The following is a 21,576-nucleotide window of genomic DNA, read 5'->3' as shown; positions in this document are numbered from 1 at the left end:
CTCACCTTAAATTTTAATAGGAATCTACTTCTAAAACACTTATAATTAGCTTGATCTCAGCTTACCTCTCTTTTACACATCCTTGGTTGCTAATTATCTGGCTCTATAACAGAATCAATCAGTGAACAAACATAGGGTCTCTACTCCCTCAAATTCCAGCTGCACAAGGAATCATAACACTTTCCTCCCATTTCATTCCCTTGTTTTCTCTTATCTATCACCTCTTCATAACTCTAAGTTACAAGGGCCTCTCATTGCCCTCTCTCTCTCCAATCAGCTTAGCTTAGCTGAACTAGCTGAATCAAATCTGGGAATACATCATGGCTAAAATAAAGCTAAGTAGCCTATTTACTTACCATCAATCTCAGGAGACCCTTTAGCTTTCATTGTTTGTATTTCATATTTTTGAGAATTGTGTTTAATTGTTCTCTAACCCTTCATGAACTACATGCTTCTCTTCAAATTTATTTATATTAAAAATGTTTCTCCTCACACTTATTTATATTAAAATAGCTTTATATTTCTGCTCCAATATGTAGCTGCCATGTCTCTCGCACACTTTGCTTTTTTCAAAGATTCCCCTGAGCTTCCTCCACCCCTACATTTCCCCACACTTCTGCATTTCCTAAGGTAATTTTTTTCTAGAACTTGATGTTTTTGAGCCATATTCCCACTTGGGAATTTGATTTCTTTCAGTATTCTTGATTTTTTCCTTCAGGACTTCCATTTTGCTCACCATTTTGTCCTTCCCAGGGGCCATAGCCAACATCTTTTGTTGCCCTAAAATCAGGGGCCGTTCCTCAAAATAACTGTAACTTATTTTCAATAACTTCAATTCAGTACAGATAGTCCTCGACTTACAATCATTTGTTTAACGTACGTCTAAAGTTGCAACATTGCTGGAAAAAATGACTTACAACCAGTCCTCACACTTAAGACCATCAAAGCATCCCTATGGTCCCTATGATCAAATGATCAAAATTCAGACACTTGGCAACCTGCATGTATTTACAATGGTTGCAGCACCCCGGGTCACGTGACCCCCATTTGGGACCTTCCCAGAGGGCTTCTGAAAAGCAGTCAATGGGGGAAGCTGGATTCGCTTAACAACTGTGGCAAAAAGGTGATAAAATCAGACACAATTCACTTAACGACCGCATTCCTTAGCGATAGAAGTTTCAGTCCCAATTGTGGTCGTAAGCTGAGGACTACCTGTAGCTGGAAAGTCCTCCTCTTGAAAAGAACTTTGGGGCAGAATCCCTCAGCACTACTATTATTTTACTAGAAGGATAAGAGTATGTCCTTGTATTTTGGATGCTCCACACAGGCAGGGACCAACTCTTACCTCCGCCCCTTCAACTGTTTCTTTTTCAGAATTTAGCAAGACACACCAAGAGCCGCTTCCTGCGGGAATCCGCCAGGGCAGCAAAGGCGAGGGCGGGAAGGGCCACCCCATCCTCAGCACAGCCTTTCTGGGGAGAATCACTCACTCCCTTTAACCTCGGGGAGCCTGGGGAGGGCGAGGGGGTGCGGAGCCCTGGCTGTCTGCAAGGTCCGCGTACGCAGCTGCATCTGCACGGCTCTCCGGCCCCAGTCATGCTCGCGGGCTGTGAGAAAAGCGGCGCATGGATCCTCCTCCTCCAGTGTCACTTGGGCAGCCTCGGGCAGATCCACCTCTTCCCTGCAGACACCGGGCAGGGAAGCCCATTCTGTCTTCCACGTTTGTCTCTGGAGGTTCCCGAAAGGTTGAAGCTGCTTCCTGAGCCCCGGGTGGACGAAGGGGGTGGGCCTGGGTGCTTTTCTTCCAGAAGCCCCAGCTGCAAATGGGGGGCGAGGGCGAGGAGGCCATGGTCAGGTCCCCGCCTGCCCCAGCTCCGCCCGGCTGTTTCCCTGCAAGCCCCGGCGAGGCTCGCGAAAGCCTTCTCTGCTCCACGCCTCTCTTCGGCCCGGGGCCAGCCTCGGACTGCTTGCCCAAGCCCCAGGGCCAGATCTTGGCATTTAATAAAATGGTTAGTTGCAAAAAGGTTCAAGCAGACTCCTGAATTCTTGTCACACACGTTGGGTGTGCGATGGCAGCGTAGGATGGCATGGAGGGCTGTGGAAACAGCCTTGAAGGACAGGAGGAAGAGGCACTCTCCATACAGGAGAGAAACCGTATCAATGCATGGAATGTGGAAAAAGCTTCAGTTGGAGTGGTAACCTTACTTCTCATAAAAGGATCCACACTGGGGAGAAACCCTATAAGTGCATGGAATGTGGAAAGAGTTTCAGCCAGAGCACTTCCCTTACTTCCCATGAAAGGATCCATACAGGGATGAAACCATATCAATGCATGGAGTGTGGAAAGAAATTCAGTACAAGCAGTGAACTCATTTCCCATAAAAGAATCCACACAGGGGAGAAACCTTATCAGTGCATGGACTGTGGAAAGAGTTTTAGAGACTTGAGTTCTTTCATTTCTCATAAAAGGTTCCACACAGGGGAGAAGCCATATAAATGCATGGAGTGTGGAAAGAGCTTTACTAATAGCAGCCAACTTACCACCCATAACAGGATCCACACAGGGGAGAGACCTTATCTATGCACAGAGTGTGGAAAGAGATTCACCACAAGTGGTTCCCTTACTTCCCATAAAAGGATCCACACGGGGGAGAAACCATATAAGTGCATGGAATGTGGGAAGAGTTTCAGCCAGAGCGCTTCCCTTAGTTCCCATGAAAGGATCCATACAGGGATGAAACCATATCAATGCATAGAATGTGGAAAGAGCTTCAGTAAGAGCAGTCATCTTTCTTCCCATAAGAGGATCCACTCAGGGGAGAAACCGTATAAATGCACAGACTGTGAAAAGAGCTTTCATACAAGCAGTTACTTGATTTCACATAAGAGGATCCACTCTGGCGAGAAACCATATCATTGCATGGACTGTGGAAAGAGTTTCAATACAAGCAGTTCCCTGACTTCACATAGGAGGATCCACACAGGAGAGAAACCATATCAGTGCAAAGAGTGTGGAAAGAGTTTCAGTCACAACACTTCCCTCTCTTTTCATAAAAGGATCCACACGAGGGAGAACCCACTTGCCAGCATATAATATGGATGCAGCTTCATCCAGAGTAGTGAACTTTTTGTAAAAGGAGCCACATGGGGGAGAGCCCATATACATGGATGCAACATGGGAAGAACTTAAGTGACTGCATTTCCAATCACAATGTCAAAATGGAAAGGGAGTGAATTATGATTAGAGAAAATGGGTTAGAGTGAAGGAAGGGGAAGAGAAGGGATAAATGGATTGGCCAGATGAAGGAAATTAGAGGAAAGGTTTGGAAGACCTTCAGTTTACTACAAGAGATTTTGTCTGTGTGGTAGATACATTATAGCTGGACTTGATGGCATCTAACTAACCATATCCCTCAAATATAATTCAACCTGCAGGGAGATATTGGGGATACCCAGAATTTTATTAAACCAGATTTTTATTGGGAGACTGGTTTATCCCTGGTTGCATGTCTAACTGTTTCTCTAAGGCCTAAGGTGGATTTCTCTCTTTCCTTCCTTTCTATATCCACTTATCACCTCTTCAGGTCATACACCTCCAGTCTTATTCCTGTCTGCATTCCCTCCTCCCCCATTTCCAGGAAAACTACCCATTCCCCGATTTCTCATATTTTGTTGTTTCTATTGGAAGACAGGGCATTTTTGGGTGTGAGAGATAATGGTTGTTGCATGTAAATAACATTCAATTTGCTTCCTTATTTTAATGGCAATTACATTTTATTAAATTTTATTTACATTATTTTTGTTCTGGGCCTGTCTTTTTGGGAGTGTGACTTTTGACAGTCATATGTATGAACACAGATATGTGAGCCGTCCCCACATTTATTGGGAGGGCAGTAATAACCCATAAGTGGATATGTAATTGGAGACTCTACTTTGGTCAATCACTTAATCCTGGGAGAAAATGCAATGGCTATTAGTTTTCTTGATAAGCCATGAGTTGGCCAAGCCTGCGGATGATATTGAAGTACTCAAGATAATGAAAACAGAAGTGATTGTGAGGAATTTGAGAAGAATCTCTTGAAAGAGAATGAACAATCAACTCAGTGGCCAGCACAGTTCCCTTGAAGAACATTGAAAGTGACATGTACTGGGGCATAAGTTCCTAACTTGACATCCACATTGTTGAGGCCTGAGCTGTACTTAGGCAGGGGAAAGATCTTGTGTGATAATGGAGACCACAGTGAAGCCATTGACTTTATGTGGCAGTTGAGAAAAAGACAAATCCCATGTTAGGTTTCAGTAGGAAAGGAATGGAAATGAAACCATTATTCCCTTCTACAGTCTATTTGCATCTTGAATATTGTGTATAGTTCTGGTCATCCTATTTGAAAAAAGGTATAGAAGTGATGGACAAAGTTCAAATGCAGCCATTAAATGATAGGGGTTTGGATAGGTTTATTTGTGTTTGGTGCTCTTAAGCAAAAAAAAAAAAAAAAAGATGAACCACCCTGGTGGAAAACATTAGGTTCCAGGGATCATCCAGTTAAGCTGATTAGCAGGAGATTTAGAATAGACAAAAGAATGCTTTTTCACACTGCCCATCATTAACTATAACACTGCTAAGAAAACTACATGGATTCAGTCTCCAGGATTTAAGCTCCACACGATAGCATTTCTACCTTTAGTAATGATTTAGATTGTTTGCCTAGTGATTTGTATATATTTGTATATGTTTTTATTATTTTTCATATTGTCAACCATTCAGAGTCACTCATGTGCGATGGGCGGCTATAGAAATCAAATAAATAAATAAAATGAAAAATAAATATATTTACTGATTTCTATGTAGTTGTGTTTTCTTGCATATTAACAAGCATTGATCTTTCTATAAAACTGAATATTATGCATTTCAGTTTGTGCTCAAGTGTTCAAAAACAAACAAAGCACAGCAGCACAGTGTGATTCCTTACAAGATAGGAAGAAATCCTCTGTACATGCTCAGTTTATATTACTTTCCTTCCAGGATCAGTATGTATGCAGAGGTAGAAGATGGGTAGGGTGCAATTTCAAATAGGATGGGTGGGTGGTGTTAGACAGCTGATGGGCAGGTAGGTAGGTAGGTGGGTGGGTTGGTGGGTAGAAAGGTGAGTAGGTAGGTAGGTAGGTAGGTAGATAGACAGACAGACAGACAGACAGACAGACAGACATATAAAACAGTAGTTTACAAGAACTCACTGGAAGGCTTCACAAGAATCGCTGAAAGTTTCTAAGAGGGCAGGGATCAGCAATATATATCTACCTACCTACCTACCTCATTGGCATGCTGCCACAATAACACCTTTAGCGTGGTCTTCTTTTATATAATCACAAATTGTAGATAGCTGTGTTACTCCCCCAGATCTTTCTGAGAAAACAGTGAGATGTAAATATTAGCAGATATAAAGTCTGGGCCTTCAGAGTTCATTGCCTCAGTGCTCCCTCCCTCTGAGGGAGAAGTCTGTTATGAGAGATCCCCTGAAATACAGAAGCAAATGTCCCTGAGAGACATTTCATTGTTTCATGAGACCCTCTTTTGTGCCAAGGATTCTGGGTTTTCTTAAAGAGGATGGAAGTTCAAGTTAGGAAGGAATATTGACCAGTCAGTCAACTGTAAGACATTATCCTTCTTAGCCCTCAATTCAACATACCCTCTACTAGAGAAGGAGTTGGTTTCTTGAAGTAACTATTTGGGGAGCTGGACCAGGAACAACATAAGAGCATCAGGTTCTTGAGTGAACTATGTACGTAAGTTTCTCCAAGATCCTTGTGAAGGGTTTGTTCTTCAAGGGACATAATCCAAGAGAAAGCAATGGTAAATGGTCCACCATTTTCCTCTCAGGGGGAAGTAGCATGCAGAGGTTGTTCACAAAACATGAGAGCTTTGTGTGTAATGTTCATTTCTTTGATTTGTATTTCATTTCTCTCTTTGGTGAGTACTCAAGTCAAATGAAGAACTCTCAATAACTGGAAATGGGAGAACTAAATTGAGAACTTGTCCCATGCCCACAAAAAACTCTAGCTTTTGGACTCTTCTTCATTCTCCAAGAAATGAGAGGATGACAGCTCATCACCATTGTGGAGGTGTGGCATAACATGTTACAGATAATGAAATGTCCTCACTTGCTAGAATCGGCTGGAAGTGAAACTACCAGAACAGATGTCCATACCTTTAACGGGCACACAGAAACTATTCTCCTGTTTCTTTCTGCCCATGATCACTTGGGCACCGAAAGCACAGGAGACCTAATAATAACTATTCTGGCAGAGGCCTCAATTTTACAGGGGACATTACTGTATTCTAATGGGTTTTGAAGGTGACAGAGCTCCACAAAGTTCCAAATTATTAGAACTCCCCCACTTGTACCTGCTCCTTATCATGTGAACATCAATGGAGAAGAATTTATGCTGTCACTAGTTTAAAAAGTCCATCAGAAGCTTTTGTGCTGCCTTCTGAATAGAGGAGAATGCCACTCCAGGAAAGCTTGCTCCACTGTAGGAAGAAAAAAAGGCATGGAGGTCATCCAAGAATTTGGTGTGTAATGGTATCAATATCTCAATGACATGAAGCCATAGTTGTTTTCTTTGGTTTCCAGGGAAGCCACTCGATTTGAACCTTTAGCTGCATGACAGCTAATAAACTGAAGTGCAGAAGCCTTGATACCAGAACAGGGATTTGGCAGCTTTTAAATGGCATTCTTTTAGGAGACTCCAGCATCCAGCCTCTTTGTAAGGCCTAGAAAGCTACACAGTTGGGCTTGTTAGATCTTTGATGGGAGACCACCATGAAATCTCAGAGCTGCAGGCTAGATTGAGATGTTTAAAAGAAAAACAGTAGCATTTTCCACAGCCAGTTTTGTATGTGTGCCCAGGATGTATTTTGCAAAGTGTCAGAATGCTGTAAATCAGGCTACCAGATCTAGACTACAAAAATCCAAACTACTACTAGATGGCAGCATGTTATTTCTACCACGTTGAAGCCACCCAGTGGTGATCTAAGGTTTTGAAAGCCAGGGGTGGAAGCCCTACTTTAACTCTTGGCACTACTGACTGAGATCCCAGCCAAGAGTCTTGGAGATCCAGGACATCCCTTGGAAGTGCTGGGAACTGTGGGGGAGCCCCCAGAGAAGATGGATGCAACAGACCTATTTGAGAGGAAGCAGGAAAGCACCTTCATGCTACTCAAGTTGAGAGCAGTGGGGAATTCAGAGAAAGGGCCAGAGAGAAGATCCTGGAAGAAACCCTCACTTAGGACGTCTGGTACCAGCATGTCAGGGAGTTCTGCTACTAGGAGGCTCAGGCAACCTGAGGAGTTTGCAGCCACCTCCACCACCTTTGTGCTCAATGGCTGAAGCCAGAAAGACACACGAAGGCTCAGATGCTAGACCTGGTGGTCCTGGAGCAGTTCATGGCCATCCTGCCCATAGAAATTGAGAGCTGTGTTCAGGAGTGTGGAGCAGAGACCAGAACCCAGGCAATGGCCCTGGCAGAAGGCTTCCTCCTGGGTCAGGCAGAGGACAAAGAAAACAGATGAGAGAATATTTCATCCAGGAAGAAACCTTGTTCTTGATTTTGTGAAATCCCTCTGTACCTGGATTTGTGGAATTCCTAACATTGAGAGATTTCATATTGAGATTCCTCAAAAACGTCCTCCATCCCCATTTATGTAGAGGATGGACTGTTGGTGGTAGATGAGAATGCCACCTTTTCTAGTTGCCAGCTCCAAACTTGCCTTTCTTCCTCACTGGTGTTTGCATGCAGGGAATGTTCATGTATGTGGATGTGCAAGGTCCCAAGGTGAGGAGAGATCCACCAGATCCCTCTCTAGGGACACGCTTTTCAGAGCTGTCCCAGGAGAATCAAACAGAATGACTCACCAAGTAAGGAAGGATTACACAAGTAGCTTCAAACTGGATGAGTTTTTATTCAATACCTTCCCAGATATTATTAACCATTTTTTTAAAAAACTATCCTTCCGTCTCCTTTGTCTCACTCACAGGGGATGATGGTACAGCTTCTGTAGCACTTCTTGCTGTTGTTCAGTCATTAAGTCGTGTCCAACTCTTTGTGACCCCATGAACCATATTGTGCCAGGCCTTCCTGCCCTTCACTGCCTCCCTAGGTTTGCAGAGTTTCATGCTCATTGCTTCAGTAATGCTATCTAACCATCTCATCCTCTGCTGTCCCCCTTCTCCTTTTGCCTTCAATCTTTCCCAGCATCAGGGTCTTTTCCAAAGAGTTCTCTCTTCGCATTAGGTGGCCAAAGTATCTGAGCTTGAGCTTCATTATCAATCCTTCCAATGAGCAGCCAGAGTTGATTTCCTTTAAGACTGACTGGTTTGACCTCCTAGCAGTCCAGGGGACTCTTCAGAGTCTTCTCCAGCACCACAGTTCAAAGGCATCAATTCTTTGGCACTCAGCCTTCTTTATGGTCCAGCTCTCACAGCCATACATTACTATTGGAAAAACCATAGCTTTGACTATGCGGATCTTTGTCGGCAAGGTGATGTCTCTGCTTTTTACTATGCAATCTAGGTTTGCCATAGCTTTCCTCCCAAGGAGCAAACGTCTTTTAATTTCATGGCTGCAGTCTCCGTCTGCGGTGATCTTGGAGCCCAAATAAATGAAGTCTGTTACTGCTTCCATTTCTACCCCTTCTATTTGCCAGGAATTGATGGGTCCAGATGCCATGATCTTAGTTTTTTTTTAATGTTGAGTTTCAAGCCAGCTTTTGCACTCTCCTCTTTCACCCTCATCAAGAGGCTCTTTAGTTCTTCTTCACTTTCTGCCATTAGGGTGGTATTGACGGCATATCCGAGGTTGTTGATGTGTCAGGTCTACGATGTTCAAATCCCAACGAAGAAAAATCTCTTGAAACCTAGGTTAGGTTCAAAAAGAACTTCATTTATTGAGATGTACATGCAGCCTCAAAGCATTGCTGAAACTAAAAAGCCCACACATTCCACTCTACTTTTACCCACTTGTTCACCCCTCCTTCTCCTTGGCCAGTGCTGAGTTCTCATGTTGCTGCAACCTTGCACATTCCTGCCCCTAGATAACAGTCCATCTGTGTGAACGTTTCTTACCTTCCGTGCTCCCCCTTCCCCTTACTAAACAAATGAGAGAAATGAAGCAAGCAACTACAAAGCTGATAGACTGATTGCTGGAGATTCTGACATGCATTTCTCCCTGCAATCTTAATTCCAGCTTGTGATTCTTCCAGCCTGGCATTTCTCATATAAGCCTGGCTGTACTCTGCATATAAGTTAAATAAGCAGGGTGACAGTATACAGCCTTGTCGTACTCCTTTCCCTATTTTGAACCAATCGGTTGTTCCGTGACCAGTTCTAACTGTTGCTTCTTGGCCCACATACAGATTTCTCAAGAGACAGGTAAGGTGGTCTGGTACCCCCATCTCTTTAAGAATTTGCCACAGTTTGTTGTGATCCACACAATCAAAGGCTTTTGCATAGTCAATGAAGCAGAAGTAGATATTTTTCTGGAACTCTCGTGCTTTCTCCATGATCCAACGAATGTTGGCGACTTGATCTCTAGTTCCTCTGCCTCTTCGAAACCCAGCTTGTACATCCGGTAGTTCTCGGTTCATGTATTGCTGAAGCCTAGCTTGTAGGATTTTGAGCATAACCTTGCTAGCATGTGAAATGAGTGCAATTGTGCAATAATTTGAGCATTCTTTGGCATTGCCCTTCTTTGGAATTGGAACGTAAACTGACCTTTTCCAATCCCGTGGCCACTGTTGCGTTTTCCAAACTTGCTGGCATATTGAGTGCAGCACTTTAGCAGCAGCATCTTTAATATTTTAAATAATTCAGCTGGAATACTGTCATCTCTGCTAGCTTTGTTGTTAGTAATGCTTCCGAAGGCTCACCTGACTTTGCTCTCTAGGAGGTTCGGCTCAAGGTCAGTGACCACAACCAGTGTGGACATCAGGGACATTAAGATCTTTCTTGTATAGTTCTTCTGTGTATTCTTGCCACCTCTTCTTAATCTTCTGCTTCTGTTAGGTCGCTGCCTTTTTGTCCTTTATCATGCCCATCTTTGCACTAAATTCATGGAAGGCAGCACAAAATTTAGTCAGTCACTGCAATAGCCTTACTTATCATCAAACACTACACACTGGAGAGAAACCATATAAATACATGAAGCATGGAAAAAGCTTTAATGACTGGAGTACCCTTACTATCCATAAAATAATCCATACAGGGGACAAACCATATCAATGGACAGTGTGGAAAGAGATTGAAGCACAGTGATATCTAAACTTCCCATAGAAGGATCCATTCTGGAGAGAAACCATATAGTAATTGTATGGAGTGTGGAAAAAGCTTCAGTGACAGCCATTCCCTTACTTCCCATAAAAGCCTCCACACAGGAGAGAAGCCATTTAAGTGTATGGAACATGGAAAGAGCTTCAGGCAGAACAATAATCTTACCTCCCATAAAAGGATTCATTTAGTGCGAAAACCATACAAACGTATGGGGTGTGGAAAGGGTTTCAGTGACAGCTGCTTCCTTAGTTCCCACAAAAAGCTCCACACAAGACGGAAACCATATAAATGTATGGAGTGTGGAAGGAGCTTCGCGAGAATGGTAACCTTACTGCTTATAAAAATCCACACAGGGGAGAAACCGTATAAATGCATGGAGTGTGGAAAGAACTTCAGATTGAGCAATGAGCTTATTCTGCAAAAGAGGATTCATAGAGGGGAGGAAACCTCATCAGCGGTCTCAGTGTGGAAAGAGCTTCAGCATCAACAGTAACCTTATTGCTCATAAAAGGATTCAGACGGGGGAAAAACCATACACATACATAGAGTGTGGTAAAAGCTTCAGCAGGAGGAGTTCCCTTGTTTTTCATAAATAAAATCACACCAGGGAGAAACCATATAAATTCTTTGATTCTGGAAAGAATTTCAAAGGCAGCACAAAATTTACTTTTCATAAAAGAAGTCACCCAGGAGAAAAACCATACAGATGCCTAGAATGTGGAAAGAGCTTCAACACAAGCATACTGCTCATAAAAGTATTCACACTCAAGAAAAACATATGCATGCCTGGTGTGTGGAAAAGTTTCAAACACAATGATCAGCTTACCTCCCATTAAAGATTGCACACAGGAGACAAACCATATCAGTGCATGGAGTGTGGAAAGAGCTTCAGGTTGAGTCATGAGCTTACTTCACATAAAAGGATCCATATCCTTTTACATACAGGGGAGAAACCATATCAATGCACAGTGTGGAAAGAGTTTTAGTAAAAGCAGTTACCTTAATTACCATAAGAATCCACACTGGGGGAAAAACCTTATCAATGTTTGCAATATGGAAAGAGCTTCAGTACAAGCAGTAACCTTATTTTGCATAAAAGGATTAACACAGGGGAGAAACCATATCAATGCACAGGGTGTGGAAAGATTCAGTCAGAGGATGTCCCTTACTTTTCATAAAAGGTCCCACACAGGGAGAAGCCCTATAAATGCATGGAATGCAGAAAGGAGTTCAACAGAAGTGATAATCTTACTTTCCATAGAAGAATCCATACAGGAAAGAAACCATATAAAGATAGAATGTGGAAAGAACTTTAAACAGAGTGGCCAACCTCTCATAAAATAATCCATACTAGACAGCCATAGAAATGTATGAAACATGGAATGATCTGCACAAAGAGAGATTTCCTTCTTTCATTCCATCGAGACGCTGTATAAATCCTGGGAATGTACAAAGAGGCTCAAAAACACTGAACTTGCTTCATATAAAAGGAGAAATCATATGCATGCCTGGAGTGTAGATAGAGCTTCAGCTTCACAAACTGCATACAGGTACTTGTGATAGGTACCTCCAGACAGAAGATAAACTATAGAAATGGATGGAATGTGCAGAAAACCCAAGTAGAACCATTCCTTTAGTTCTCCTAAAAGCATCCAGAGGACTCTTACATATGCATTCCAAGTGCAGAAAGAGCTTCATCAAGCCTTACTTCCCACAAAATTGGAACTGGTTACGCCTTTCCTAGCCAAAACTCCATTCGCACATATTTTTTCTTCAGTCAGTTCTGTCCTTTTATTACCTCAAGATAATTCTCCTTATAATCTCAGGAGACCCTTTAGTTTTGATGGCTTGTATTTCATATTTCTGAGAATTGTTTAATTGTTCTCTAGCCCTTCATGAACTACGTGTTTCTCTTCACACTTACTTATATTAAAATAGCTTTATATTTCTGCTCCAAAATGTAGCTGCCACCTCTCTCCCTAGCAAGCTTCGCTTTTCTCCAAGGTTTCCTCCTCCACCCCTGAATTTCCCCACATTTCTGCATTTCCGGAGGCAAATGTCCCAGAACCTGATGTTTTTGAGCGGGATTCCCACTTGGGACTTCGACGTCTTTCACTGTCCTTGACTTGTCTTTCCGTCAGGACCTCCATTTTGCTCTCCCTCAGCGTCTCCACAGGTACCACAGCCGCCACCGCTAATCCCCTCAGAGCAGGGGCTGTTCCTCAGCAAGAGGGTCTGCGAGTATCTTCGATCCAATAGCTGGACGGGGCTGCCCTTGAGAAGACCTGTGGGGCGGCATCCCTCAGCCCCACCCTCGCTTCACCAGGAGGAGAAGAGCGCCTCTGCCCACTTCGCCTCTTCCTCACGGGCAGGGAGGGCTCTTAGCTCCGCCCCTCCGACCGTTTCTGTCCCAGAGGTCCACGAGACGCGCCCAAGAACCGCTTCCCGCGGGAATCCGCCAGGGCGGCTAAGGAGCGAGCGGGCGGGCGGGCGGACGGGCAGGCGGGGAGGGCCAGCGCAACCTCGGCACGGCCTTTCTGCGGAGAGGCCCTCGCTCCCTTTAGCCCTCGGGGGCCCTGGGGAGGGCGGGCGGCCCGGAGCCCTGGCTGTCAGCGAGGTCCGGCCCCGCCGCGCTCGGGGGCTGCGAGGAGAGCGGGGCGCGGATCCTCCTCGTTGCGCGCCTCTTGCGCAGCCTCAGGCAGACCCGCCTCTGCCCTGCGGACACCAGGCAGGGAAGCCCCTTCTGTCTTCCCGGTTTGCCTCCGGAGGTTCCCGAGAGGCTGAAGGCGCTTCCTGAGCCCAGGGTAGACGAAGGGGGGGGGGCGGGGTGCTTTTCTCGCGGAAGCCCCAGCTGCAAATGGGGGGCGAGGGCGAGGAGGCCATGGTCAGGTCCCCGCCTGCCCCAGCTCCGCCCGGCTGTTTCCCTGCAAGCCCCGGCGAGGCTCACGAAAGCCTGCCCTGCTCCGCGCCTCTCTTCGGCCCGGAGGCAGCCTCGGACTGCTGGCCCGGGACCCGGGGCCTGATCTTGGCGTTTAATAAAGTGGTTAGTTGCAAAAAGGTTCAAGCAGACTCCTGAATTCTTGTCACACACGTTGGGTGTGCGATGGCAGGGTAGGATGGTGTGGAGGGCAGCGGACAGGCCTTGAAGGACAGGAGGAAGAGGCGAAGTGGGCAGAGGCGCTCTTCTCCTCCTGGTGAAACGACGGTGGTGCTGAGGGATGCCGCCCCACAGGTCTTCTCGAGAGGAGCCCAGTCCAGCTACTGGATCGAAGATACTCGCAAAATTCTGCGGTCGGATAAACGGGCGGCCCTGCCTGAGAAAGAAACTTGAGCAAACGTGTCCTACACGCCTCTCCCCATTTGACACAAAGATGGGCGGTGGAAGCACGTTCAGACGGCCAGATTCTGGTCCTACAGCTGGACAATAAAAGCAGTACTGACCTTCCTGGCGTTGGCTTCCTAGCCTGGTCTTCCTTGACAAGCCAAGAGATGGAGTAGGAAAAAATGGCTGCTCTTGGCAAGGCTGAAGGAGGAAAACAAGGGAACGAAGTGCCTGGAGAGGATCAAGGAGATAACCGCAAGACCTCTGGAAGGCCTGCACTTTGTTACTGGAAACAGGTCGCAAGGCAGGGTCTCGCCTGAGTTGATGCCACCCGTGCGTCAGATAGATTCATATGCAATGGGGTGTATTTGGGACATTTTTGCAACCGCTTACCCCAAGTATCGAAACGAAGGTGAGGATTCCGCCCTCAAATACCTTCATTTGTAAGACTGACTTGAAAATGAACAGTTGAGCAGGGACACAGCTGTGAGCGCCAGGTCTCTGCTGGAATGCTAGCTGGGTGATTGTGAGGCCACCTATGGAAGACAGATAAGCTTTCTGCCAACCCTTTCCACAGGGTTGCCCCTTCCGCACCGAGGACTGAAACTGCTCCACGTGCCATTTTTCCACGGTGCGCTTCCTCCAGAAGATCGCGTCTCTCGGCGCCTTTCCCGCTCAGCAAGTTCACTTCCTACAGCATCCGTGCGCTGTTCTGAGAGGCAGCGTTTGATTGCGAAAGGCGTCTGGTGGCCGCTCTCGTCCGATTTCCGCGCGGTCTGCAGCTTGAGTTCCTCAAGAGCAGCGGGCGGGCGGGCGGCGGTGCGCCGGGGATGGTTTTCCGCGAGGAGGAGGAAAGCCCCGCCGGGCGTCCCCCACTCAGGCTCCGGCGACTCCTCTCCTCGCCAGCGTCCCGGGCACCCACCCGCCCGCAGGCAGCGCCCGCCAGAGGGCGCCCTCTCGCAACGCGCCGCCGGGCTTCCGGGTGCAGCCGAGAGGCGACGGGGAGCTTCTGCTCCGCGCAGCGCCTCGCCCGCGGTTTGCAGCGGAGGCCGGAAGCGGCCGTTCCCACGCCGAGGGCGCCTCTGCAGCGAGCGGCGCGCCCGCCGGCCGAAGCCCGGGCCGAGCCTGGAACAAAGCGGGGCGGAAGACCCTTCCGGGAGGGAGCTGCGCGCCTCTCTTGGGCAGCGGAGCCCGGGCGAGGGGCAGCCTCGGGGCGGACTCGCGTTTTCCTGCTGGCGCCAGCCAAAATCCCCTCCTTCCTTCCTTCCTTCCTTCCTTCCTATGAAAGAAAGAAAGAAAGAAAGAAAGTTCCTGTCAGTGCCTTGGACTCTTGGCTCTCTCCTCGTTCTCCTCTCGGCCTGGAAACTGAGCGCCCTTCCCGCTGAATGGAAAGAATCTAGTCGTCCAGGGGACGGAGAGATCCCTCGTCCGCCAAGATGGCTGAAGGGGGCTCTCCTTGCCGTTCTGCTCCCCCGCGTGAAAGTTGCTTTGCAGGTTCAGGGGAGCCTCTGGATTTCTTTGGAGAAGCAGCAAGACCCAGGCCGAACCTTCCGGAAGAAGCAGCCCCCGTTGGGCCGTCCAGGGCTGCCCTTTCAGGGAGCTCTGCCGCCAGGAGGCTGAGGGACTCCGAGGAGGATGCGGCCGACTCCACCACCTGTACGGTCGGTGGATGAGGCAGGAAGGGCGCGGGAAAGCTCAGATGCTGGGCCTGGTGGTCCTGGAGCAGTCCCCGGCCATCCTGCCCCCAGAGATGGAGAGCTGGGTCTGGAAGCGCGGAGCAGAGACCAGCTCCCAGGCGGTGGCCCTGGCCGAAGGCTTCCTCCCGAGCCGTGCGGAGCAGAAGATACAGCGAAAGCGGCAGGTGAGACCATAAAAGCAACATGAATGAATTCTTAAATGTTTCCATTCTAATATATTCAGCAGGATTTTAATAAAATTGCATCTTTGTTAGATAAATGCTTCCATCCTCCCTCACCCTGATTATTTCCAAGGACTTGTAAGAAGCCCAGTCCCTTCTTCCAGAGGGGCTGTAAAGTTGGGGCAGGGGGCAGTGATGTTCTCTTTTCTCTTGGCTCCTATTTCAGGTTCAAGAGCTCTTCATGGAGGTGGCCACCCAAGCGCCTAAAGCATTAGGGGATGTGTCATATGCCCCTCAGAAACCCGTCTTGGGGGGGATCTCCCAGGAGGACCCATCTCAGATCCCACCATCAGGTAAAAGAGCATTCCTTTTCATGTATTGGAGTCCTCAGGAGTATGCACTGCCTGAACTCTTCTTATTCATGAGTTTCTTTTACAGGAGTACCTTAGATCTGCGTGCAAGACTGGCCTTTGTGCGTAGTTTTCTTCCAGCTGTTTTTAAAACAAGCATTTCCTCCGCTTTTATCTCACTCTCAGAAAATGGAACAACAGTGATCATGCCGGTGGAAACATCCCCTCTTTGTGGTAGAGCAGAAACAGCGGTTGTACTTCCAGCTCAGGTAGGGGGAAGATCCCTGCCTCCCAAAGTGAAACATGATTTATTCAAGGAGCATGAAACTGTTTCCATAATGGTCCATTTCCAGAGCTAGTTGATTAGCTCCCATCTAACCAGTTTTTCAGAACATAACCAGTCTCCCAATGTTAAAATGTCATATAGGAGTATCCCAATACTTGCTCGATGAAGGAACCTTGCAGGAAGTATTGGAGTCTGAGTTGCACCCTAACCTTGTCTCAGGAGTTGACTATATTAGGCTTGCTACCACTGAATGGGACTGAAGGTCCTACAGAGTCAGCAAAATTGGTCGTTAGGATAGAGAATTTGCAAATACTTTCTGGAACTGTACATTAACAAAGAATGCTTTTGTACTTCAGGTTCCCGTGTACTTTGAAGATGTAACTGTGTTTTTCTCTGAGGAGGAGTGGGCTCTGCTGGATTTTGACCAAAAAACTCTGTACAGAGAAGTCATGCTGGAAAATGCTAAGAATGTGGACTCTATGGGTAAGGGATCCCTTTTGCTCTGGGTTCCAATAAGTGGGGAAGTTATCTTCTGGTCAAAAATAACCAGCTTATGAATTTCTCAAAGGAGGTTCAGGTCTGTACTTTTTCAGCAGAGGACTGAAAAAACCGTGCATTACGCCTAGAGCCGCATATGTGAGATTGGTGGCTATATAAATCAAAATAATAATAATAATATTAATAATAATAATTGCTTCTCCCACTTGTTCCAGTAGGAAGGGCTAACATTTTCATGTTGTCTCCAGAAAGAGGAACAAGTACCTTCCCAGACAGTTTCCAATCCTCCTCATCTGGGTTTGCAGGTTCCCTTAGAAGCTCCTTTTGCATTGCTGTTTTTCTGTCTATAATGATAGCTTTGAAAATCCTGTGTTGCTGATAACCTGTGCATCAACGCTTAATTTAGGATTTCCAGGACAGATATTAAAGAACGAGAACTAACCCCAGAGAGAAACTTTATTAAGAAATTATAAATCCATCCCCAAATAGCCGGCTGAGCCCAAACAGCGAGGATGGTCTATGGAATTCAACCCATGAGGAAGCCTTGTTTGCAGGGCAAATCTTATATCCCTTTTTCCCCACTCCCCAAACCTTTGGAATCCTCACCCTGGTGCTGGGATGATTAGCAAGAACGAAATTAGTATTTCTATTTAAATTTATTGTGAAGCAAGAGATTACAAGTGATTAAACAGGCACACAGTAGAGAATAGACATTGAGAGGAATGTGCTAGCTCTGGCTGTTGGCTTAGTGCACTTTAAGAGATGAAAAAGCCCTCAGTTATGAAACTGATTAAGTTCTGGTCAGTTTCCAACAACAGCACAGGGAGGGTTCTGATCAACTAATTAAGGTCACAGAGCTGAGCTTGTTAACTGGTTAGCACTTATTAAAGAAGCCTGGGCTGGAGAGAGAAGCTGCTCAGGTAGAGAAAGCTTATTTAAGCAATATCTGGGTGGGGCGGAGGAGAAAAAAGGGTTAGGCACAGGATATCCTGATTCTCCCACTGTTTATCTCAAAGGTGTTACTGCTAGTAAAGAGTTCTCTGTGTGGCTGCCAACAAATGCAGGGACAGCTAAGGATGAAGCAACACTCTTGCAGTGCAGACCTCTTTTTTTCAAGGGAGGGCAACCTCATCTCAAACATGCTGAATCCCAGTACCTAAATCCAGTTTCCTTGTAGAAACACTACCTCCATTTTCTCTTGATTTATTTTCAACTTGTCTTCCCTCACAGTTGAACCTAAATGCTAAGAAGTAATAAAACGGGTGATATCCCACTCCAGAATTCTAAATGCTCCTCCCCATAGGTTTCCTATGGACACTGAATGGCTGGGGAAAAAATAATGGAGTCCTGTGGGACATCATACCTCAGTTGCCTCCAAGCAGTCCAACATTCTGGAGATAACCTCACAGGAAAGATCAGAGATGTAGGAAACAATGCCCCAGACATATTCCCAGGACCATGCAGCCTAGAGGGAAAAATCTTGGTACAGTAGTGTTGAGATAAAAAATGTGGCTAATATGATGTAATGGCGCCTTCACTTTGTGCCTTAAACATCTCATGAATTTTCTCCTTTCTTTCTTTTCATTCAAAACAGTTGACAGGCAGGACACTGAGGATTATAAAGAATCAGGTGTGAAATCCTTGCAAAGAACTGAAAGTGGAGAAGGGATATTGGACAATCAAGTGGAGCCAAAGATGCCTGAGGAAAATCAGTTGAACAATAGGATGGAGAAATTCTCTATTTTCTATAAAGAGAAGCAACGTGAATGCAGAGAACATGGAAAAAATAATGTTTTGAATCTCTGTCTTGCTTTACATCAAAGGATCGAGATAGAAAAACCATACAAATGTCCAAAGAGTGAGAAAAGCTTTAACGAGAGCAGTACTTTTAATACCCATAAAACAATCCATAGAGTGGAGAAGTCATATAAATGCACAGAGTGCAGAAAAAGTTTCTATACAAGTAATGATCTTACTTTGCATAAAAAGACCCACCCAAAAAAGAAACCATATAAATCCATGGAATGCGGAAAGAGGTTCAATACAAGTATTGATCTTAATTCCCATCAAAGGATCCACACAGGGGCGAAGCCATATAAATGCATGGACTGTGGAAAGAGCTTCACCACAAGTGGTTCCCTTATTTCCCATAAAAGAATCCACACTGGGGAGAAACCATATAAGTGCATGGACTGTGGAAAGAGTTTCACTATGAGCAGTAACCTTACTTCCCATCAAAGGATCCATTCAGGGGAGAAACCATATCAATGCATGGAGTGTGGAAAAAACTTCAGAATGAGCAGTAATCTTACTTCCCATCAAAGGATCCACTCAGGGGAGAAACCATATCAATGCATAGAGTGCACAAAGAGCTTCAGAGACATGAGTTCCTTTACTTCACATAAAAGGTTCCATACAGGAGAGAAACCATATAAATGTATGGATTGTGGAAAGAGCTTCACCACAAGTGGTTCCCTTACTTCTCATAAAAGGAACCATACGGGGAGAAACCATATAAGTGCACGGAATGTGGAAAGAGTTTCAGTCAGAGCACTTCCCTTACTTACCATGAAAGGATCCATACAGGGATGAAACCATATCAGTGCATGGAGTGCGGAAAGAGATTCAGTACAAGCAGCCATCTCATTTCCCATAAAAGGATCCACACGGGGGAGAAACCATTTAAGTGCATGGAGTGTGGAAAGAGCTTTACAATGAGACGTGGTCTTACTTCCCATGAAAGGATCCACACAGGAGAGAAACCATATCAATGCAGGGAGTGTGGAAAGAGCTTTAGAATTAGGAGTGATCTTATGTCCCATAAAAGGATCCACACGGGGGAGAAACCATACAAGTGCATGGAGTGTGGAAAAAGCTTCAGTAGGAGTGGTAATCTTACTTCTCATAAAAGGATCCATACAGGGGAGAAACCATATAAATGCATGGAATGTGGGAAGAGTTTTAGCCAGAGTACTTCGCTTACTTCCCATGAAAGGATCCATACAGGGATGAAACCATATCAATGCATGGAGTGCAGAAAGAGATTCAGTACGAGCAGTGAACTCATTTCCCATAAAAGAATCCACACAGGGGAGAAACCTTATCAGTGCATGGACTGTGGAAAGAGTTTTAGAGACTTGAGTTCCTTTATTTCTCATAAAAGGTTCCACACAGGGGAGAAGCCATATAAATGCATGGAGTGTGGAAAGAGCTTTACTAATAGTAGTCAACTTACCACCCATAACAGGATCCACACAGGGGAGAAACCATATCAATGCACAGAGTGTGGAAGGAGCTTCACCACTAGTGGTTCCCTTACTTCCCATAAAAGGATCCACACGGGGGAGAAACCATATAAGTGCATGGAATGTGGGAAGAGTTTCAGCCAGAGCGCTTCTCTTTGTTCCCATGAAAGGATCCATACAGGGATGAAACCATATCAGTGCATGGACTGTGGAGTGAACTTCACTCAAAGCAGTCATCTTTCTTCCCATAAGAGGATCCATTCAGGAGAGAAACCGTATAAATGCACAGACTGCGAAAAGAGCTTTTACACGAGCAGTTCCCTGATTTCACATAAGAGGATACACTCTGGTGAGAAGCCATATCAATGCAGGGACTGTGGAAAGAGTTTCAATACAAGCAGTTCCCTGATATCACATAAGAGGACCCACTCTGGGGAGAAGCCATATCAATGCACAGACTGTGGAAAGAGTTTCAGTACAAGCAGTTCCCTTACTTCACATAGGAGGATCCACACGGGAGAGAAACCATATCAGTGCAAAGAGTGTGGAAAGAGTTTCAGTCAGAGCACTTCCCTCTCTTTTCATAAAAGGATCCACACAAGGGAGAACCCACTTGCCAACATATAATATGGAATGAGCCTCATCCAGAGTATTGAATTTCTTGTTAAAGGAGTCATGAGGGAAAGGCCATATATATGCATGCAGTGTGGAAAGAACTTAAGTGATTCCATTTGATCATCATGCCAACATGGAAAGGAATTGGATTATGTTTAGAGGAAATGAAAGTGAAGGAAGAGGAAGGGAGGGGATAAGATGGGTGGGCCAAATGAAGGAATTACAGGAAAGTGTATTGTCGAAGGCTTTCACAGCCAGAATACGATGGCTGGTGTGGGTCTTCCAGGCTGTGTGGCCGTGTTCTGGAAGTTTTGTTTCCTAACGTTTCGCCAGCATCTGTGACCGGCATCTTCAGAGGGCAGGAGCACAGATAGGAGCAGTTCTCTCTGTGCCCAGACTGCTCCTGTCTGTGCTCCTGCCCTCTGAAGATGCCGGTCACAGATGCTGGCGAAACGTTAGGAAACAAAACTTCCAGAACACGGCCACACAGCCCGGAAGACCCACACCAGCCAATTATAGGAAAGCTTTGGAAGAGCTTCAAGTTACAGGAGGGAGGCCAAGATCTTGTCTGTGTAATAGGTATAGTGTAGCTGGACTTGATGTCATCTAGCTAAGCAAATGCCTCAAATATAATCTCATCTGCAGCGAGATATTAGGGTTACCCAGATTGTTGTTAAACCAGATTTTTATTGGAAGACTGGTTTATCCCTGCTTTTCTGCAGAAATTTAACTTTCTCTAAGGTCTAAGGTGGATTTCTCTCTCTTTTCTTTCTTTCTATATCCACTTATCACCTCTTCGGGTCCTACACCTTCAATTCTATTCCTCTCCATTTCCCCCCACCCCCATATCCAGTAAAACTACCCCTTCCCCAATTTCTTGTATTTTTGTTGTCGCTGTTGGAGGATGGAAAGGGAATGTTTGGGTATGAGATATTATGGTTGGTGCATATAAATAACATTGTTTGCTTATTTTAATGGCAATTACATTTTATTAAATTTTATTTACATTATTTCTGTTCTGGGCCTGTCTTTTTTGGAGCGTGACTTTTGACAGTCATACAAACAGATATGTGAGCT

The 21,576-nt window shown here is 45.6% G+C and overlaps 2 protein-coding genes across 4 annotated transcripts; both read left to right on the top strand.

Moving 5' to 3' along the window:
• Positions 1 to 2,131: 2,131 nt before the first annotated feature.
• Positions 2,132 to 4,877, top strand: LOC148214507 (uncharacterized). Its single transcript, XM_088151476.1, has one exon. It carries the CDS (start codon positions 2,165 to 2,167, stop codon positions 3,092 to 3,094), a length of 930 nt encoding a protein of 309 aa, XP_088007602.1. The 5' UTR covers positions 2,132 to 2,164; the 3' UTR covers positions 3,095 to 4,877.
• Positions 4,878 to 14,433: 9,556 nt separating this feature from the next.
• LOC103055187 (zinc finger protein 197-like) lies at positions 14,434 to 20,701 on the top strand. Of its 3 annotated transcripts, none has more exons than XM_088151261.1 (5): positions 14,434 to 15,508; positions 15,732 to 15,858; positions 16,042 to 16,124; positions 16,498 to 16,624; positions 18,234 to 20,701. In XM_088151261.1, exon 5 carries the CDS (start codon positions 19,228 to 19,230, stop codon positions 20,509 to 20,511), a length of 1,284 nt encoding a protein of 427 aa, XP_088007387.1. In that variant the 5' UTR covers positions 14,434 to 15,508; positions 15,732 to 15,858; positions 16,042 to 16,124; positions 16,498 to 16,624; positions 18,234 to 19,227; the 3' UTR covers positions 20,512 to 20,701. The 3 variants fall into 3 exon arrangements, with proteins under 3 accessions (XP_088007387.1, XP_088007389.1, XP_088007388.1); XM_088151263.1 differs by having other exon boundaries at positions 18,234 to 19,362; XM_088151262.1 differs by lacking the exons at positions 14,434 to 15,508; positions 15,732 to 15,858 and having other exon boundaries at positions 15,865 to 16,124.
• The last annotated feature ends 875 nt before the right edge of the window (positions 20,702 to 21,576 follow it).

Source organism: Python bivittatus, unplaced genomic scaffold (genome assembly GCF_059951505.1).
Source record: "Python bivittatus isolate LINGU-HERP-01145 unplaced genomic scaffold, Pbiv_v1 ctg000650_np1212, whole genome shotgun sequence".
Taxonomy (NCBI): Eukaryota; Metazoa; Chordata; class Lepidosauria; order Squamata; family Pythonidae; genus Python; species Python bivittatus.
Note: the sequence above shows the minus strand (reverse complement) of the source record. Positions and strands in the feature narration are given on the sequence as shown.